Source organism: Dreissena polymorpha, chromosome 8 (genome assembly GCF_020536995.1).
Source record: "Dreissena polymorpha isolate Duluth1 chromosome 8, UMN_Dpol_1.0, whole genome shotgun sequence".
Lineage (NCBI taxonomy): Eukaryota > Metazoa > Mollusca > Bivalvia > Myida > Dreissenidae > Dreissena > Dreissena polymorpha.
Window position 1 is genome coordinate 49,212,390 of NC_068362.1, and position 16,058 is coordinate 49,228,447.

Sequence of the window (16,058 nt, forward strand, 5' to 3'; positions counted from 1 at the left end):
AAGAGCTCGGAATAATAAGTTCGTGTCTTAAAACCATAGAAAAATGTTTGCTTACTTTCGTTGCCTTGTGGAAAATGGATGTTGAACTATCATTATTCGTCATGATACATAATAGTTGTGCATGTGTATAAAAAGACAAATCTAAGTTTGTTTTCATTTTTGTCATTGATCTCAAAGTCCCATTTTGTAACCTGGCTATTTAAACCACATTATGAGACTGTCTGTCAAACAACAAACACAACTCAAACCTATTTCCATTTGCCGGTTTTTTTGTAACTAGCATATGGGTTATGTCATATTTACACCAAATGTTATTTACATGTATTCAATGGTCTTTAAATAATGGTCCATGGTAAAGATTGTGCATGCCGGTTACGAGCATGATACAACACATTTAAGTATATGGAACCAGCCCGAATTTTGTTTTCAAAAACGGACGATTTGTAAATGTTGAACATTCGTTCTGTTTGAAACCGTATATTATATACTATGTTATTTTTATTAACCTAAAAATCCTGCACCTTTCTTTGCAAAGCTCTTGCAACTGTTTTAAATTAGTGATTTGATTATTTTGGGTCATTCAATAATGTTTTGCTAAAGTAATGACCTCATTTTGTTTTTTCAAGTGTTTATATTGTGTCGTTTTGTATGCATGTTTTAATTGTATTCTTGCAAATTCAAAAGATTGTAATTGTTGATCAACATTATCATTTATTGTGTGCTAACCAATGCGAACGGCTCTGGTCCTCTATGCTTCATTAAATGAAATAAGTAGTATATTGCCGCTGAACAAACATTGTTTTAATCTTGTTTAATGTCATAGTATATAATTTTTATATGCTAGCATTTTTAACAATTTGGAGCATGTTATGTTTATTTCTTAGCCAAACGCCGAAACGACACGTTCTTTGCTTACATGTGTTATTAATAGTAATTGTAAACGCAGAGACCAAAACAATGTCAATATTTAAGCAAACAATAAAATTCATGCATTTAAAAAAATATTTTTGGTACATTTAAGGGGCTATAAAATGTAAAATGTATTGGCACATTATTAGCTACTCATGTTATTAACATCTTTAATCAAATCGACTTTTTTTAATAGGCTTTAGTTCCATGAAAAAATGTCAATGTATAAATAAATAAATAAATAAATAAATAAATAAATAAATAAATATATATATATATATATATATATATATATATATATATATATATATATATATATATATATATATATATATATATATATATATGTAAATAATGCTTTGTAATACTCAGTGTTTGATGTGATTTTGCATAGTAAATCATTGTTTGACATCAATATACTCTATGTCTCAAACTTGTCTGCGTCTTCATTATTGCAACCCCATTACCATATAAATATATTTGCCTATCGAAATGTTTTGAAACGTTGTCCACATCAATTGAAGACATGCCTCTCACACCATGTTTCCGCGACGATATTTCGAAAATCATATAAAGGATATCTGTTTTTTAAGCAACGATCCTTCTGACCGTTTCCTGACAGTGACAGTTACACATTTCAAACGCATAAATATCATAGACAGAAAATGTGAAATAGAAATATTATACACAACAGCGTTAAACATTTCTATAACACATGCGAAAACAAGAAAACAATCGAACTCGGCAATGCAAGGGATTTAACCTTGCTACCATTGGCTTGTCTTCAATGAAAGGTATTTGGTAATTGCGGGTTGATCGCGAATCTGGAATATCTGCTTATGTTCTTTAAGATCAATGTACATTTAAAATAGACAACAATTCAATGCTTAAACTCAATGGATTGCCTCTACGTACATGCACTGATGTGGGTCAAGACTTAGTCTGCCGTGACGCGACCCTCGGGCTTGGTCCCCGAGGTCGAGACGTCTTTCGGAACGCTGACGTCTTTCCTTTCTCGCCTTTTTGATTGCCTTGTATTAGCACACTTACTGGCATAATTACAACACATGTTTTATTTTTTTTTGCATTTTTTTAATGTTGATATCTTGGTAAAAATACGCTCGAGCTAACACGATCACATAAAGGAAAATCCACAAAACATGTTCAAATTTGTGTAATTGTTAACATTGTTTAACTGAGTTACAGTTTCATTGGAATGTTTTAGTACAATTGTTATACAAACATGCGGTATCTAAGAACAGATTAATACAAATAACGTAAGTAATCGAAATAGTGGCATTATCAACAGAGCTAAATGTATGTTATCCAACTTCAAAGCAAATTTTGGACATTTGGATTAATACTATATGTTAATTTATCCCACCGTCATTAAGACCATGTATGTTAAATCAAAATTGTCAAAAGCAGAGACATGTATCTTCTAAAAGTTTATATATACAGGGAGGTTTTTAAAATCTAGGTAAGCGACTTGCCAAATACTTGGTTTAGAAAATACAATCTCCGAACATGACCTTATTTAATACCAACAACTTTGTGACCCAAACAATTATTTTAGAGAACGTATATGAAATCATGCTTGCATATATGCCAACTGAAACAATTAAGTCCAGATAAGCGAATAATACTAACAAAAACATATATGATTGTGTTACAGCAGCAAACTCATGTAAAGTCAACTTTATTGGAAAGTACAATTGTACATACCCAAAACAAACAAGAGCATAATTGCATGGCTGTTAATCATGGACGCCACCTCATTTTTTAGAACGTGATTAACAGCCATGTCATTATATTATTGTACCTCTCGTCAGATTTGTTAAAAAAACACACCCAAGAATGTTAATATCTAACTAATGAAGATCGTCACGTTTTCAAATGGGATATGATTGTACATTTCTGTACATTTGTTGTTTAAAAAATCTTCGCTGAATCGCACTAAATTATCCGATTGTTAAACACAAGTATTTCGAAATATGTTGCAAATACATATACAACCTAATTACTATATAGAGATCTACTGGTATTTTAAAACATTCGGTCCTTAGCGCCACCTCGAAAGTAGCATTGGCTGGTTAATTAAATCATCTTAAAAAAGGGTGGCGCCCGTGATTAACGACATCGACTGGCAGTATTTCCCCAGTGTAATTGTCATTTCAAAGCAGGTATGAATAACTATAACTATTACGTAAATCACGGGCAACACCTATGTTTTGAGAAGCATTAATAAACAAGCCGCACCTCTATCTGAAATTCAGATGAAATAATGCCGTTCTTGCGCGTAGAAAATTCCGGTTAAAATGTGCGTGATGCAAAGCACTCCATTTACTACACAAATTGAAATGTACCATTTAAACGACCGTGTTTCGTTATAATTTCAGCTACTTTAAATAAGCATATTAATTTTACAAGCCTGGGTATTTATATTTATGTGTTCATTTGTTTCGAAATAAGATGTAGTGAACTTATATGACAAAATTGAAATGTTTAGATATACATGTCGCAAGACACATGTCTGTCTAGTTTGTGAAGTTTTTACACAGTAATTCGTGAAGTACCGCCAAAGGAAGTAATACTATGATGAAACGCTTACCAGTTTTGTCCCGTTTTTCGAGTTGCCTGTCTTTGTTTTTATTTATGGATATTGAGATATAATACGCAGGTTATATTCAAAAAATAACATGGTATGTCGTCATAGTTTTGTAGGTTTTCCCTCTTAATTTTACTCGCCATAACGACATTAAGTTAAAGTCTCGACGTAAATGTTTCCGGATTTTCCCGCAAAAATATTTGGTCGACATGATCTAAGTCGACAAATCAACATATTTTTTGGCGTCATGCTTTTGTGAAAATGCCTTGCCATTATAGTTTTAGTCGACAAGATGTGTTATTTTTTTACGCCATGACACCTTTTTCATAACACGCCGTCATAGAATGTTGACATCATCACAGCATCAGAGTGTACCATATACGCTTCCATACCAGACCGAATAACAAAATAAGTATTTATGCGATTGAAATAAGAACATAAATTCGGAACAACTCGAGTTTTTAACATTCACTCCATAACTGAGTAAGCGCCCTTATAAAAAACACAATGATGTTTCAATTTCATTAACGACACTCTACTAATACACTATTTAAATTCTAGCTAATTTTCTTATACTCATAAGAGTTTTTGATTCAAAACGTTACAAATAAGATTCACTCTTATTTAAACTGTTTTGGTGTCTTGCCATTAATTGTAATATAATTAAGATTTTATAAAGTATATAAGATTATTTATCGTTTAACCAGACCGAAGAACTAAATAATTATTGATGCAATAGAAATTAGAACATAAATTCGGAACAACTCAAATTTGTTAACATTATGTCAATAGCTGAGTAAGCGCCCTTATAAAAAACGTAATGATGTTTCAATTTCATTAACCGGACTCAACTAATACACTATTCTAGACAATAATTTTCTTATAATTTCAAGAGTTTTCGATTCAAAACGTTACAAATAAGATTCACTTTCGTTTAAAATTTTGGGTTCATTTGTCAAAACTTTCGTTGTTTTTAACTTCAAATACGTGGTTTGATGCGTTACATTCAGAAAGGCGGTATATATATTATTCAGTTAAAATAATTCTTTAACAACGTTGTTAAACATAAATAATTTAGGGGCTGTGTCAATACGGATTATGAAATTGATGTATAGCAATTACATTGCTGAATTATTTATTTAAAGTTCTGTTTGAATGTGTATAAGTAAATAATATACCAGTAACAAATCGCTTTCTCACTGATCAGTACAGCGTGTGAACGTCTTGTGCATACATGTATTTTATAATGATACACTACCTGTACACTACGTACGTGATTTTTGATATCCTTAATGTTAAGTCTAATATTTACAAGAAATAATTGAACAAATGTCTTTTTAATAAATGTGTATATGGTATGCTATAAAATGAGAACAAAAGGACCAAGATAATTGGTACTAGCGGTCCAGGGTTCTAAAACCGCACTGCAAACTGTTTAATTCAACGCCTTTAACTTGCTATTATAATTATTGTAGGTCATTCCAAGTATAACGCTGTTTTGCACGAGTTAATTAAAAATACATAACGTGAAGACAAAACGAGAAAACTACAATAAGTCTGTTTATTTTCCAAATAAATTTCCTCTGTTTTGTAATTTTCTCAGCTTAGGTGAACTATAAAAACTGAGAACATTTTACTACTTCGTTCCATATTTGCTTTCGTTCACAAATGATTAATAACATGTAAATAGTACTTGAAAGTAGTTCGTCATAGTTGTATATGACATATGATAAGTTTGCTCAGTATCTGAAATATTATCACATTCGGCATTGTTATAGCATAATCGTCCGTTTGAAACGAGAAAGATATTGAGAGTGAAAATACTTAACTTTTTTTCTACTTTTCGATCAAGGTTACATTAAAACATAGATAATTTTAATGTTCAACGTTTGTATCTCTCTGACGTTTTAATTTGTCATCACCTTGTTGAAAACCATAGCCGTTATTATGGGGAAGATATTGTTTTGATTAAATATCATTTGCACCAATCATTTTACATGACTTATTCTTAAAAAAAAAATAGGTTAAAAAACTAGTCAATCGAAATCAATCAGGTTCAATGCGGCTGAAAAAACGTAACGAAAAGAGATGATTGGTCCCTGATCATCAGGGAAACATTCAATCTCTTGCACGACGGTTACATTACATTCACCTCTGTGTTGGGCTCAGAACGGACTATTGTTATGAAAGCGTCTCATTTATGTCATGATCATTCCAAGCGTTCATCATTGAGGTTACAGAATACTAAACAATCTCTTGCACGACGGTTACATTGCATTCACTGCATTAAAGAAAACCATCTTATACCATGATATCTTATATCAGTCTTAATTCATTATTATAAAATTGATATGTTTTTTTTATGTTAAGAAACCAACATACATACACACGTCGAAGCAATTCCTAACATCACTCATAAAAAAAATATGTTCACTTGTTTACATTTGTGAAGTGCGTGGAATGATTCTATCTGCGTAAATGGGCAATAAATTAGTTCTAAAGAGTTGCATTAAAACTCGCAATTTTTTGCACGATTTATCGTACATTTAAAAGTCATATTTCTTAATTTAATGCATGCGATCTTAAATATCCAATCAAATATACGTTGAAAACGTTGGTTCGGTTTTATTTCTTAATTTAATGCATGCGATCTTAAATATCCAATCAAATATACTTTGAATGCGTTAGTTCGGTTTTATCTATTTTATAGACAAAATGGAGGGCTGAGCCTTTCGCAGAGTTGTATGTGAGAGCAAGGAACGACAACTCTGCGTGGAGATTGGGAAACATTATCAAATGCCCCGAATCATTCGGTACCCCTCGCAGATTATCAATAATCGTTCTTACCCGATGTTTGACGGAAAGGGCCGAGAATCTGCGATTGGCCCCGGATATGCAAATTCCAATCGTGATACATCGACTATCTCCGATATCCTCCGTTATATGGGCTGATGTGTGCAAACAATCGCCTGCAGATCCAGAATGATGAAAATTCAACTCTTGCAATGAAATACACAACAAATAGGTGGACAACAGCTTGATCTCTTATTGATTTATAGGTTAATTAAAAGCGATGTATTTGTGAACGTACAGGTATAACATAATACATCTGGGCATGCCAAACTAAGTTGAGATCAATATATATTGTTGTTTAAGAGATAGAGGTAAACTCAATCCGAAACTTTTCAAATAAAGACATGAAAGGCGAAATAGGTTTTTAAACCGCAAAAAAACACTAAATCTTCGTTGTATTAAGGTGTTGAGATCCCAGACAAGGTCTGTAAGTTAATAAATTAAGCGAAGACCCTTTTTACCTGACATTGTCCTTACTGGTCCAACTTTCAATCATTCGCCTGGTCTGCATGTATGCTACATGCACGTACATGTCAGCGCAATACCTACTCTAAACTCGAGGGATTGTGTTAAACCCGTTGTCATTATATAGGAACAGAAACGTTTTGCACGAGTAGCTTAAAAACAATTTCACGCTAGGTCCGCCTGCAAGTTACCCACGCGCAATACCTTAAGCAAAACAACTCTATATTACTTATACCTTTTAAGAAGGATATGTTTATCTACTCGAGCAAAATTGACCTTGACCTTTACTCATAACGCCTGAAGGCAAACAAAGCTAAGTGACAATGCAAGCTTGCTATGTCCTAAGTTTATCAAGTTTGGTGTATGAAAACGCAAAGTCTTGACATGCAACCGAAATTCGCAACTGTTTTTTTTTCTATAGACAAGACGGCATTATTCTGCTAATTTTAAATCGTAAACAAGAATTACCAGAGAACATACTTTCATTTTTAGCGTAATGTCTCTGGAATTAACTTGATGTTTCTAAGCATAATATGATTGCACTTCTTCCTAACTGTAGGTCATAGATATGGACCTTGGCAAATGACCTACGATAATTACACAAAAGACATGCATTTAGTTTTAGTTACATTTCTTAAGTTGATATAAAGATGGAAGATTTTGCACGCACACACTTACTCGGTTTAATGATTTTTAGGACTATTATTTATAAATAATATTCAAATAAATTTTTCGTGTACGCGTTTCTCTGGAACTATTGCTCTTGATTTGATAAGCACCTTATTTCAAGGATGGACGCGTTAATATTGTCAGATTTCTCGGAACCGTTGATTTTTCAAGTAGTTATTTTCCGTTGAATAAAAACTCTTTACCGCGTTTGATGTCGGATATGAATACTCCGTATTATATGACACTTCATCTACAGCATCCCATAGGAATGGACATAAGTATATTTTAAGGTTGTTCCGCTTTAATAATTGTTCAGGGGATTATTGCCAGTTGATAAATAATAATTATTTACCACTGAACTTAACGTTTTTGTGCCGGATAACAAGGTCTTATGATCCGAATTCGATGAAACTTTAAATGCCGTTTCCTTAAAGTTTACATATGCTTTCTGTGTATAGTGAGCAAGTTTTAGTGCATGCATGATGCATATACTTTATTAAATACTTTAAAAGGCTTGCTTTGATATTAAGTTAAAGGTTTATATGTAAGCAAAAAGAAAAACAGCATCAACTGTGTTGAAGTGGTGTCTTGTAGATTTTGCCGTATGTATGCATAATTAATAACAAAATGTATTTAAAGAACGGCATGCTATTTCTATAAACAACATTGCATTTCTAATAGTGCTTTTTTCAGTGACAACCTATATAATTTTTGAAATTGTGTATATTGTTTTACCCATGTCTAGTGGTATTTTTGATCAGTCAAAATTGTTTTTTTGATTGATCGCCCTTGTGTAGGTAGCCCAAAAGGCGATATATCGTGGTAAATATCGCGTGTCGCTTCGTGTATCGCGCAAAATATCGTGTGTCGCTTTGAGAATCACGCAAAATATCGTGTATCGCTTCGTGTATCGAGCAAAATATCGCGTGTCGCTTCATGTTTCGTGTGTCGCACTTTGAACGCGAGACACGATATTTGGCGTGGTACTGTGAAAAGGCCCCTTTAATGACAGCGCTATTTAAGTGTTTGTCTATCTGAAACACAGTTACAAAGTAGTCATTCCCACAAGCTGTGAATAGGTCTCTTTAAACCATGTAGTTTGAATTTGAAAATAAAATCAAACGTTTGAACCAGCAGAACATGGGTCATTTGATATAAAACAGAACAAAAAGTAGGTGGAAACACGTTTTAATGTGAAAGTTCTTGTATTATGCTTCACCGCATTCCAACCAAGTACGTGTATTGAACACACATATCCGAATTTGAATAGCATACTTGTGTATATCGGAAACCGCACAGAGAGCATCACCAAAACATCCGATACTACTCGGAAATAAGCCGCTGAACGCCATCCGAGTCCTTTATGATCTTGATTCAACAAACCGTGTATAAATAACAGGTCACATTGTTTTGTTGAACATACGCCTACTTTTGGTCATTTTAGTTGTGTACACTTGTATTTTCTGCCCAGAGATCGGTGCGGATTAAACGTAAGTGAATAGTTTTTCCTACTTTTCCGTTAGATTTATTTTCTGAATGTTTTTTTTTCATAATAAGGTATTAACACCATTTACCACGATCCATTTGAAAGGTCTGATCGTGCTTTTTTCTAAGAAAAGAGTATTAACAAAGCCATTTGATCTATTATATTCATGACAGATAAATGCAATTAAGACTTGTCATTAATAATATAATTAATAAAATGATGACTTATTTACAGATTTTGCATTTTCAAGTAACACCATCTGCCATGTTGCTTGCACAATACTTCACGCGATCAATGTGGTTTTGTGCCACACTACTATTGACGTCGGCCTCAACGTCATGGCTTCTCCCGCTAAAACCAGAAACAGACGTTACACAGGTACGCTGATGAATCCCATCATCAGATGTGCACGATGGTTGAGATATTTTTCATTAATTTCAGTAATGAAGAAGGACTCTGGCGCAGTGTAACTCCGTCATTTTGTTGATTGTCTTATTAAAATGGCGCCATAATAATTTCTAATGTTTTTAGTTCTTTAGCTTAAACCAACTTATTTTAGCTCGAGTGAAAGTAAAGTACTTACTACTTATCGGAAACGATATATAGTTCATTTTATGTGACTAGAACGTTTACTTGGTGTATAATGAGATAGACGCTCTCACAGTGGGGGTTGAACCCGTCTGTCCTTCTCGGTTAGAGATTTTCATGCTAAACGAAGAACAACTATCAGGCAGTATCGAATCAAAAGAATACGAGACGGGTGTTAAATGCAAATTAGTTTACTTCAATGGTTGGACATAGCAAGGCAAAATTATAAAAAACCTACGATTAGGTTCGCTCGTCCGACATCTTAAGCATGCAGATGAGCACATATATTTAACTATTGTTATGATAAACTTCGTAGCGGCAGAAATTATATTCGATTAATGTTGGTATTAACGATCATAATAAACTGAACATTAAAAAACACATTTTTAGAATATAAACATGAAAGCTTGCAATATCCAAGAAACTGCTCAATCCGACGAGCAATACACTTTTAATATTACGCGTAAATACAGAACGATTTTGTAGTGCACTATATAATAAAGGAAACATATTACGTTTATTTTTACATGGTGCTGATCATACAAATATGACGATGTTCAATCTCAGTCATTGTTTCGTCAAAATATTATATTGTAGAAAATAAACATGACAGACGAGTTTTGCATCCATTTGCTTTCAAAACTTTAACTTTGAATTATTTAATTTGGCTACTGATATGAGTAACCGGAGATCGCTGCTGTTGCTGGTGATACTGCTTGTATAAATTCTTATGAGGTTACTATGAGGCTTGTGTCAATTAATGTCTACCTAAAATAAAAACAATCACTAGCGTAATTTTTTTTAATTCCCAGGGAGACCTACCAGTGTGTTCCTCCTACGACAGTCTATGCGGATTGAACTATCGGTACATAACGGATTCCGGCGAACCAGTCGAGCTTTTTAAAAGCCAATCAAACATCTGCAAATGTCAGAACGGAAACACGTGCTCAGGAGACTGGTTCAACATGTCTAACTCTATGGTTCAGACTCTGACCACCGAAAGTAAGAACAGTTGTATGACAAATGTAAATGCATTGTACTAATACATATATACATACAGTTATGCGGATATTCAGTGTAGCTGACGTTTCCTTTTGAAATCAAAGTTTGTTTTTTAGATAAAAAAAGATTTATATGTTTGTTTACTTAGAATGATTAATTGTACATAGGCTGCTGTTTTTTGTTAAAAGAATACACGTGTTCATTTTCAATGCGCATTTAAGTTGGTTTATACGCATGCGTGTGTGCTTACAGGAGGATTCCACCTGGAGGCAAAAATAGAGTTCTGTGAACTGGCATCCAATCAGAAACCGTGCGCCTTTGGATCTCCAGTGCTAACAACGAAAGGCCAAGGCCCGCTATCATTCGAGTTGGCCACACCAATGTCGTGCCGATGTGCCCGCCCATTGGTTGCTCAAGCGTCCTGGGAGAAGGGAGCTTACTTTTACACGCAATATGGGTGTGGTCAGGTATAGGTCGGCGCTTCTATTGACTATCATAGGACGTATTCTTAGTTTAAACCTACTTATTTAGCTCGATTGCATAGAAAACCTGTAGCTTATTTGAGACACTATCGAGTCCGTTACCTGGGACTAGAACCAGTACTTGATGTCTATGGGGGGAAATCTAAAGTATTATGATGTACATGTATGATAACAATAGACAACATTTCGAAAGAATGTTGGGTTGAAAACACAGTAATTAATCATTCTAAATAAACAAAGTAAACAAACATATAATTCCCAATCATCACAATGCGATATCACTTGTGTAACGCTTTCAAAACATGTGTTGCACGTGTGGAACGAGCTTGTTTTCACCTACATCACTGCTTTCAAGATCGACCAGAATGCAACCGTCTAATTGCTAATACATGCGTTTTTAAAAATCAAATATTAAAACAAAAGAATAGTGTTCACAAGAAGGTTAATATTGATATCGTACTTAATTTCGCTTTTGCAGCATGAAACAATCTAAGCCGCACGTGGTCTCACCGAGTCAATTCGTCATAGACGGATACTTTAGATGTAACTTCATAGAAAATGTTCTTAAACAATAAAAAGCAAGATTTAAAGTTGAATTTTTAGCCGTTTTGAGAAAACAAAAATAAAAGAGTTCGTTTAGAAATGCATTTGAGTGTATAGTTTATATCAAAGCCTACACAACAGTGTGCTGAACAAGCTCCTTACTAAAATAGTAGTCAGTGGTGTACAGATTCACATGTTTGACTGACCCAGTATTGATAAACAGTTTACAACCGGAGTCATTACAGGAACCTTTTCACGTTTTGGTAAACTGAATAAATTAATAAAGTTTCAGATTCGCAAGTATTCGTTGTAGTCGTGATATTTCTGTGAGGAAACAGTAATACTGGACATTCACCATGCTTTAAAATATCCAAAATATATTTTGAAGATTTAAAAACATGAATATTGTAAAGCGTTTTAACGCGAAACGATTGAATAATTTGGAGAGTTCTGTTGTTGTCGTTATATTTTGTGACACTACGAGGATTGATTATGTAAAGTATAAAATACATCACTCATTCTATGAGTACGGATGGCCGAGTCGTCTAAGCGTTAGACTTTTACACCAGGGGTCATTGGCACGACAAATTGAGGGTTAATTTTTTTCTTTAATTTTATACTTGTTTTTTACTGCAGCTTTTTAGATCCAATGTTTACATTTATCAATATAATGCATTTAATGAAAAACTTCAATACATGCCAATATGTGAAAAGATCCCTTTAATATATCGTCATAGTGATGAACAAGCTATGATACACATTGAATCAAAATTAATGCATTACATTAATGGCAGAAATTCCTAATCACGTGCACATCTATTGCTTATAACAACTTTAACATGAGGGGTCGGATAGAACGATTACACTTTGTATTTAACATTTATGTAGACTTTCACTTCTTTGTCTGCACATTTGTAACGTTGGCACAAGCTGTATCCACAAGTTACTTCTTCTGTCAGTGATGCGTGTACTTTATAAATAGTACCATAGCACATGTTGTATTTTGTCTCATTATAAGAACATTTGTTTTCAAAAGGTATCGTTGAGATTTTTGTTTCGTTTTTTCAGGCGTGGTGTACAAGGAAATCTGCCGACGTATGTAAAATAGTGTCGTTGAACGCGGGCGGGACATATTTCGAGAGGTACTTGTGTCGGTGCCGACGAAGCGACGCCTGTGGTGGCGACCTCCCGACAGCCGATCTGCCGACGACAAACCACACCTGCTTCTCCCGACAGGCTTCGTCGGACACAAGTCTTGCATGGAAATCGTTAAAACCGTAGTCAACACCTGATGTGATATAATCTGTATACAGTGACATTTAGTGTAATGACTTAACTACGAGGTTTCATGGACAATATATGTGCACAGTCACACGACAAGGACCTTCTAGGTGTTATACGGATGTTCACATTTTTATACGTTGGTGCTAACAATTCTGATCCATTTTATCTACCAATGGTTATTATATGTAAAAAGCAGATCGGGTGAGATTTTGAAACGATTTTAAATGGACTAGCTTTGTTTTAATCCACAGATAAGTGGTATTTAAAACAAACATCTTACACATAATAGAGTATGACGACCCAATTATAAATGGACTCGCTTTTCTCGACAACCGTTATCGCTGTCTGACTGACTTAATGAGCGTGTCAATAAGCTTCAATGCACTCATTTAAAAATAAATAGGTTCAAATTAAACGTACATTATTTAGCTCTGGTTATAAATAAAATAAAGAGTATTGTTAAACAAAAAGGCTCTTGAGTTATTGCACGTTACTACGCGGCATAATAAATAACAAACATGGTTTGCGGTATTCATAGCATTCTTTAAATTCGGAAGAGACACTATTCAACAGCACCAATCAACATCAACTCTCATTATTGACAAACATATATGTCTTAAAATATAAAAAACAACAAACATAAATTGTGGTACAATATGTGGTGCATTTCCTCTATCACCAATGCAAATAATAACTAGCTGTATTCAGTGCAGTATAAAATGTATATTGTATCCAATTTAATAGCAATCTACTAAAATCAATAACATATTAAACAAGAGATATGTTTGACAGAAACACAATGCCCCCTATTGCGCCGCTTTGAAGCAATATATTTGACCTTTACCTTGAAGGATGACCTTGACCTTTCACCACTCAAAATGTGCAGCTCCATGAGATACACATGCATGCCAAATATCAAGTTGCTATCTTCAATATTTCAAAAGTTATTGATTGATTTGATTCTATTTGGTAAAAATATGAACATTACATAGTTACTACATAATGCAGACAATATAAAATATATAATATTTAATAATATATAAAATATAATAATATAATAATACCTAGTACAACGATTATGTACGCCAGACACTGACTTAAAATTCTCACCCATATACTCTGGTGCAAGGCCATTTTTAACCTTATGTACATGACAAAGTATGATCTGTTCTACTCGTTTTGAAACAGGCAGCCAACATAAATGTTAAAACTGTTCTTGACAAACATGTGATTTGTTATCCATATTCAGAAAAAACCTAATCATCTTGTTTTGTGTAGTTTGAAGCCTATTTTTAAGTGACTTAAAGGGGCCTTTTCACAGATTTTGGCATTTTTTAACTTATTCATTAACTGCTTTATATCGATAAATGTAAACATTGGATCGTAAAAGCTCCAGTAAAAAATCAAGAATAAAATTAAAAAAAGGAAAAGAACATTGCCCGGACCAGGTTTCGAACCAGTGACCCCTAGAGTCCTGCCAGAGTCCTGAAGTAAAAACGCTCTAGCCTACTGAGCTATTCCGCCGAATACATATACTAGAAGTATTTTATACATTATATAAGCAATCTTCGTAGTTTCACAAAATTTAACGACAAAAACAGAACTCTCCAAATTATTCAATCGTTTCGCGTTGCAACGCTTTATAATTTTTAGGTTTTAAAATCGTCAAAAGATGCATATAATGGCTATATTAGACCATGGTAAATGTTCAGTATTACTGTTTCCTCACAAATATCATAACTAAAACGAAAATTTGCGAATCTGAAACAACTTTTTTCAATTTTGTCAATTTACCAAAGCGTGAAAAGATCCCTTTAATAAGACTTTAACCAATGTTAGAGTTTTGGGACAGAATGACACAGTGACAGAGTGACAGAATGACAGACAGACCAAAAACAATACATCCCCGATCATTCGATCCGGGGGCATAAAAATCACACACAAATTAAGATTGAGATTATGAAAATATCAGTATCGATATACAAGAAACGGACATTCTTTACCAAATGAATCAAAAAAGCTTAATTATTATTGTAATTTATTAAAACCAATTCAGTTTGTTTCGAAATATATTTAGATTTTTGTTCCATATACATTTATATACCAGAACATTATGCTATTTGAAAACGTCAATTATTTACCGAATGTGTCAAACTGTGTGTACGTACATGTATAAGAAATAAACATTTAAGGCTGAATACACTTCTTTCAACGTTTCATTTTAAGGAAGGTTTTGCACAAACATTGTATCGGTCTCGTCGTGCTATTTTTATTGTCAAATCTTTTTCACAATCTGAACGTGATACCATATTTTGCCTCTGATATAATAATTATAATAATAATAATAATAAAAATAATAACTTTATTTCACGAAGATAACACATTAAGAAATAGCATATCTTTTTACAATGTGGTCTTTAAAAAAACACAGTATATGTAAATATAACTCAACAATGTCTAGCATACTGCAATCAGCCTTAAATTTGTTTTTACAAAAGCATCATATAATGAAAATAATAATACTAATACAATAATATTAATAATATAAAATATTATTTATAAAATAACAATAATAATAATAATAATAATAATAATAATAATAAATAATAAAAAAATAAAATAAAATAAATAATAATAATAACAATTATAATAATAATAATTATTATAATAATATTTAATAATGGCTATTTCATTCTTTCATAACAACAGAAAATCACAAAGCAAAAAGAAGAAGAATAAAATACCCAAAGGCGGTATTTTAGTCCATACAACCCACAATATCAAAAAAGGTTTTGCGTTTGTAGCAAATGATTTTTAAGGTGCCGTTTAAAGGAAATAATTGTAGGTGCTTGACTTATATTATTTGGGATAAGGTTCCATATATTTCTCGCACAAAAGGAAAAAGTACGCTTTCCGTAATTCGTTTTAAATGCAACATATGATAAATCGTTGTGGGTGGTGGACCTAAGAAAGTATGTATTGTTATTTGATACAAAAATAACGTTATCAAAATAAGGAGGCATTGAGCCATCTAAAACTTTGTACACTATAGTCCCAACAAGAAATTTACACCTATTTTCAAATGACAACCAGCCCAGTTTATTGAAAATCGGAATTGAAGGAGAGGAAAACGGCTTATTCATTATTATTTTTGCAGCACGTTTCTGTA

At 33.1% G+C, this 16,058-nt stretch overlaps 1 protein-coding gene across 1 annotated transcript; it reads left to right on the top strand.

Annotated features, from left to right (window-relative positions):
• Positions 1-8,853: 8,853 nt before the first annotated feature.
• LOC127842620 (uncharacterized) lies at positions 8,854-15,087 on the top strand. Its single transcript, XM_052372205.1, has 5 exons — positions 8,854-8,994; positions 9,225-9,368; positions 10,391-10,580; positions 10,833-11,047; positions 12,674-15,087. The coding sequence occupies exons 2-5, from the start codon at positions 9,255-9,257 to the stop codon at positions 12,884-12,886; spliced, it is 732 nt and encodes a 243-aa protein (XP_052228165.1). The 5' UTR covers positions 8,854-8,994; positions 9,225-9,254; the 3' UTR covers positions 12,887-15,087.
• The last annotated feature ends 971 nt before the right edge of the window (positions 15,088-16,058 follow it).

What these genes read in the sequence shown, in the direction of transcription:
- LOC127842620 (XM_052372205.1), top strand. Translation starts at nt 9,255, where the DNA reads ATGTTGCTTGCACAATACTTCACGCGATCAATGTGGTTTTGTGCCACA. An exon ending in CAGAAACAGACGTTACACAG is followed by an intron (nt 9,369 to 10,390) that starts GTACGCTGATGA and finishes TTTAATTCCCAG; the next exon opens with GGAGACCTACCAGTGTGTTC. An exon ending in TCAGACTCTGACCACCGAAA is followed by an intron (nt 10,581 to 10,832) that starts GTAAGAACAGTT and finishes GTGTGCTTACAG; the next exon opens with GAGGATTCCACCTGGAGGCA.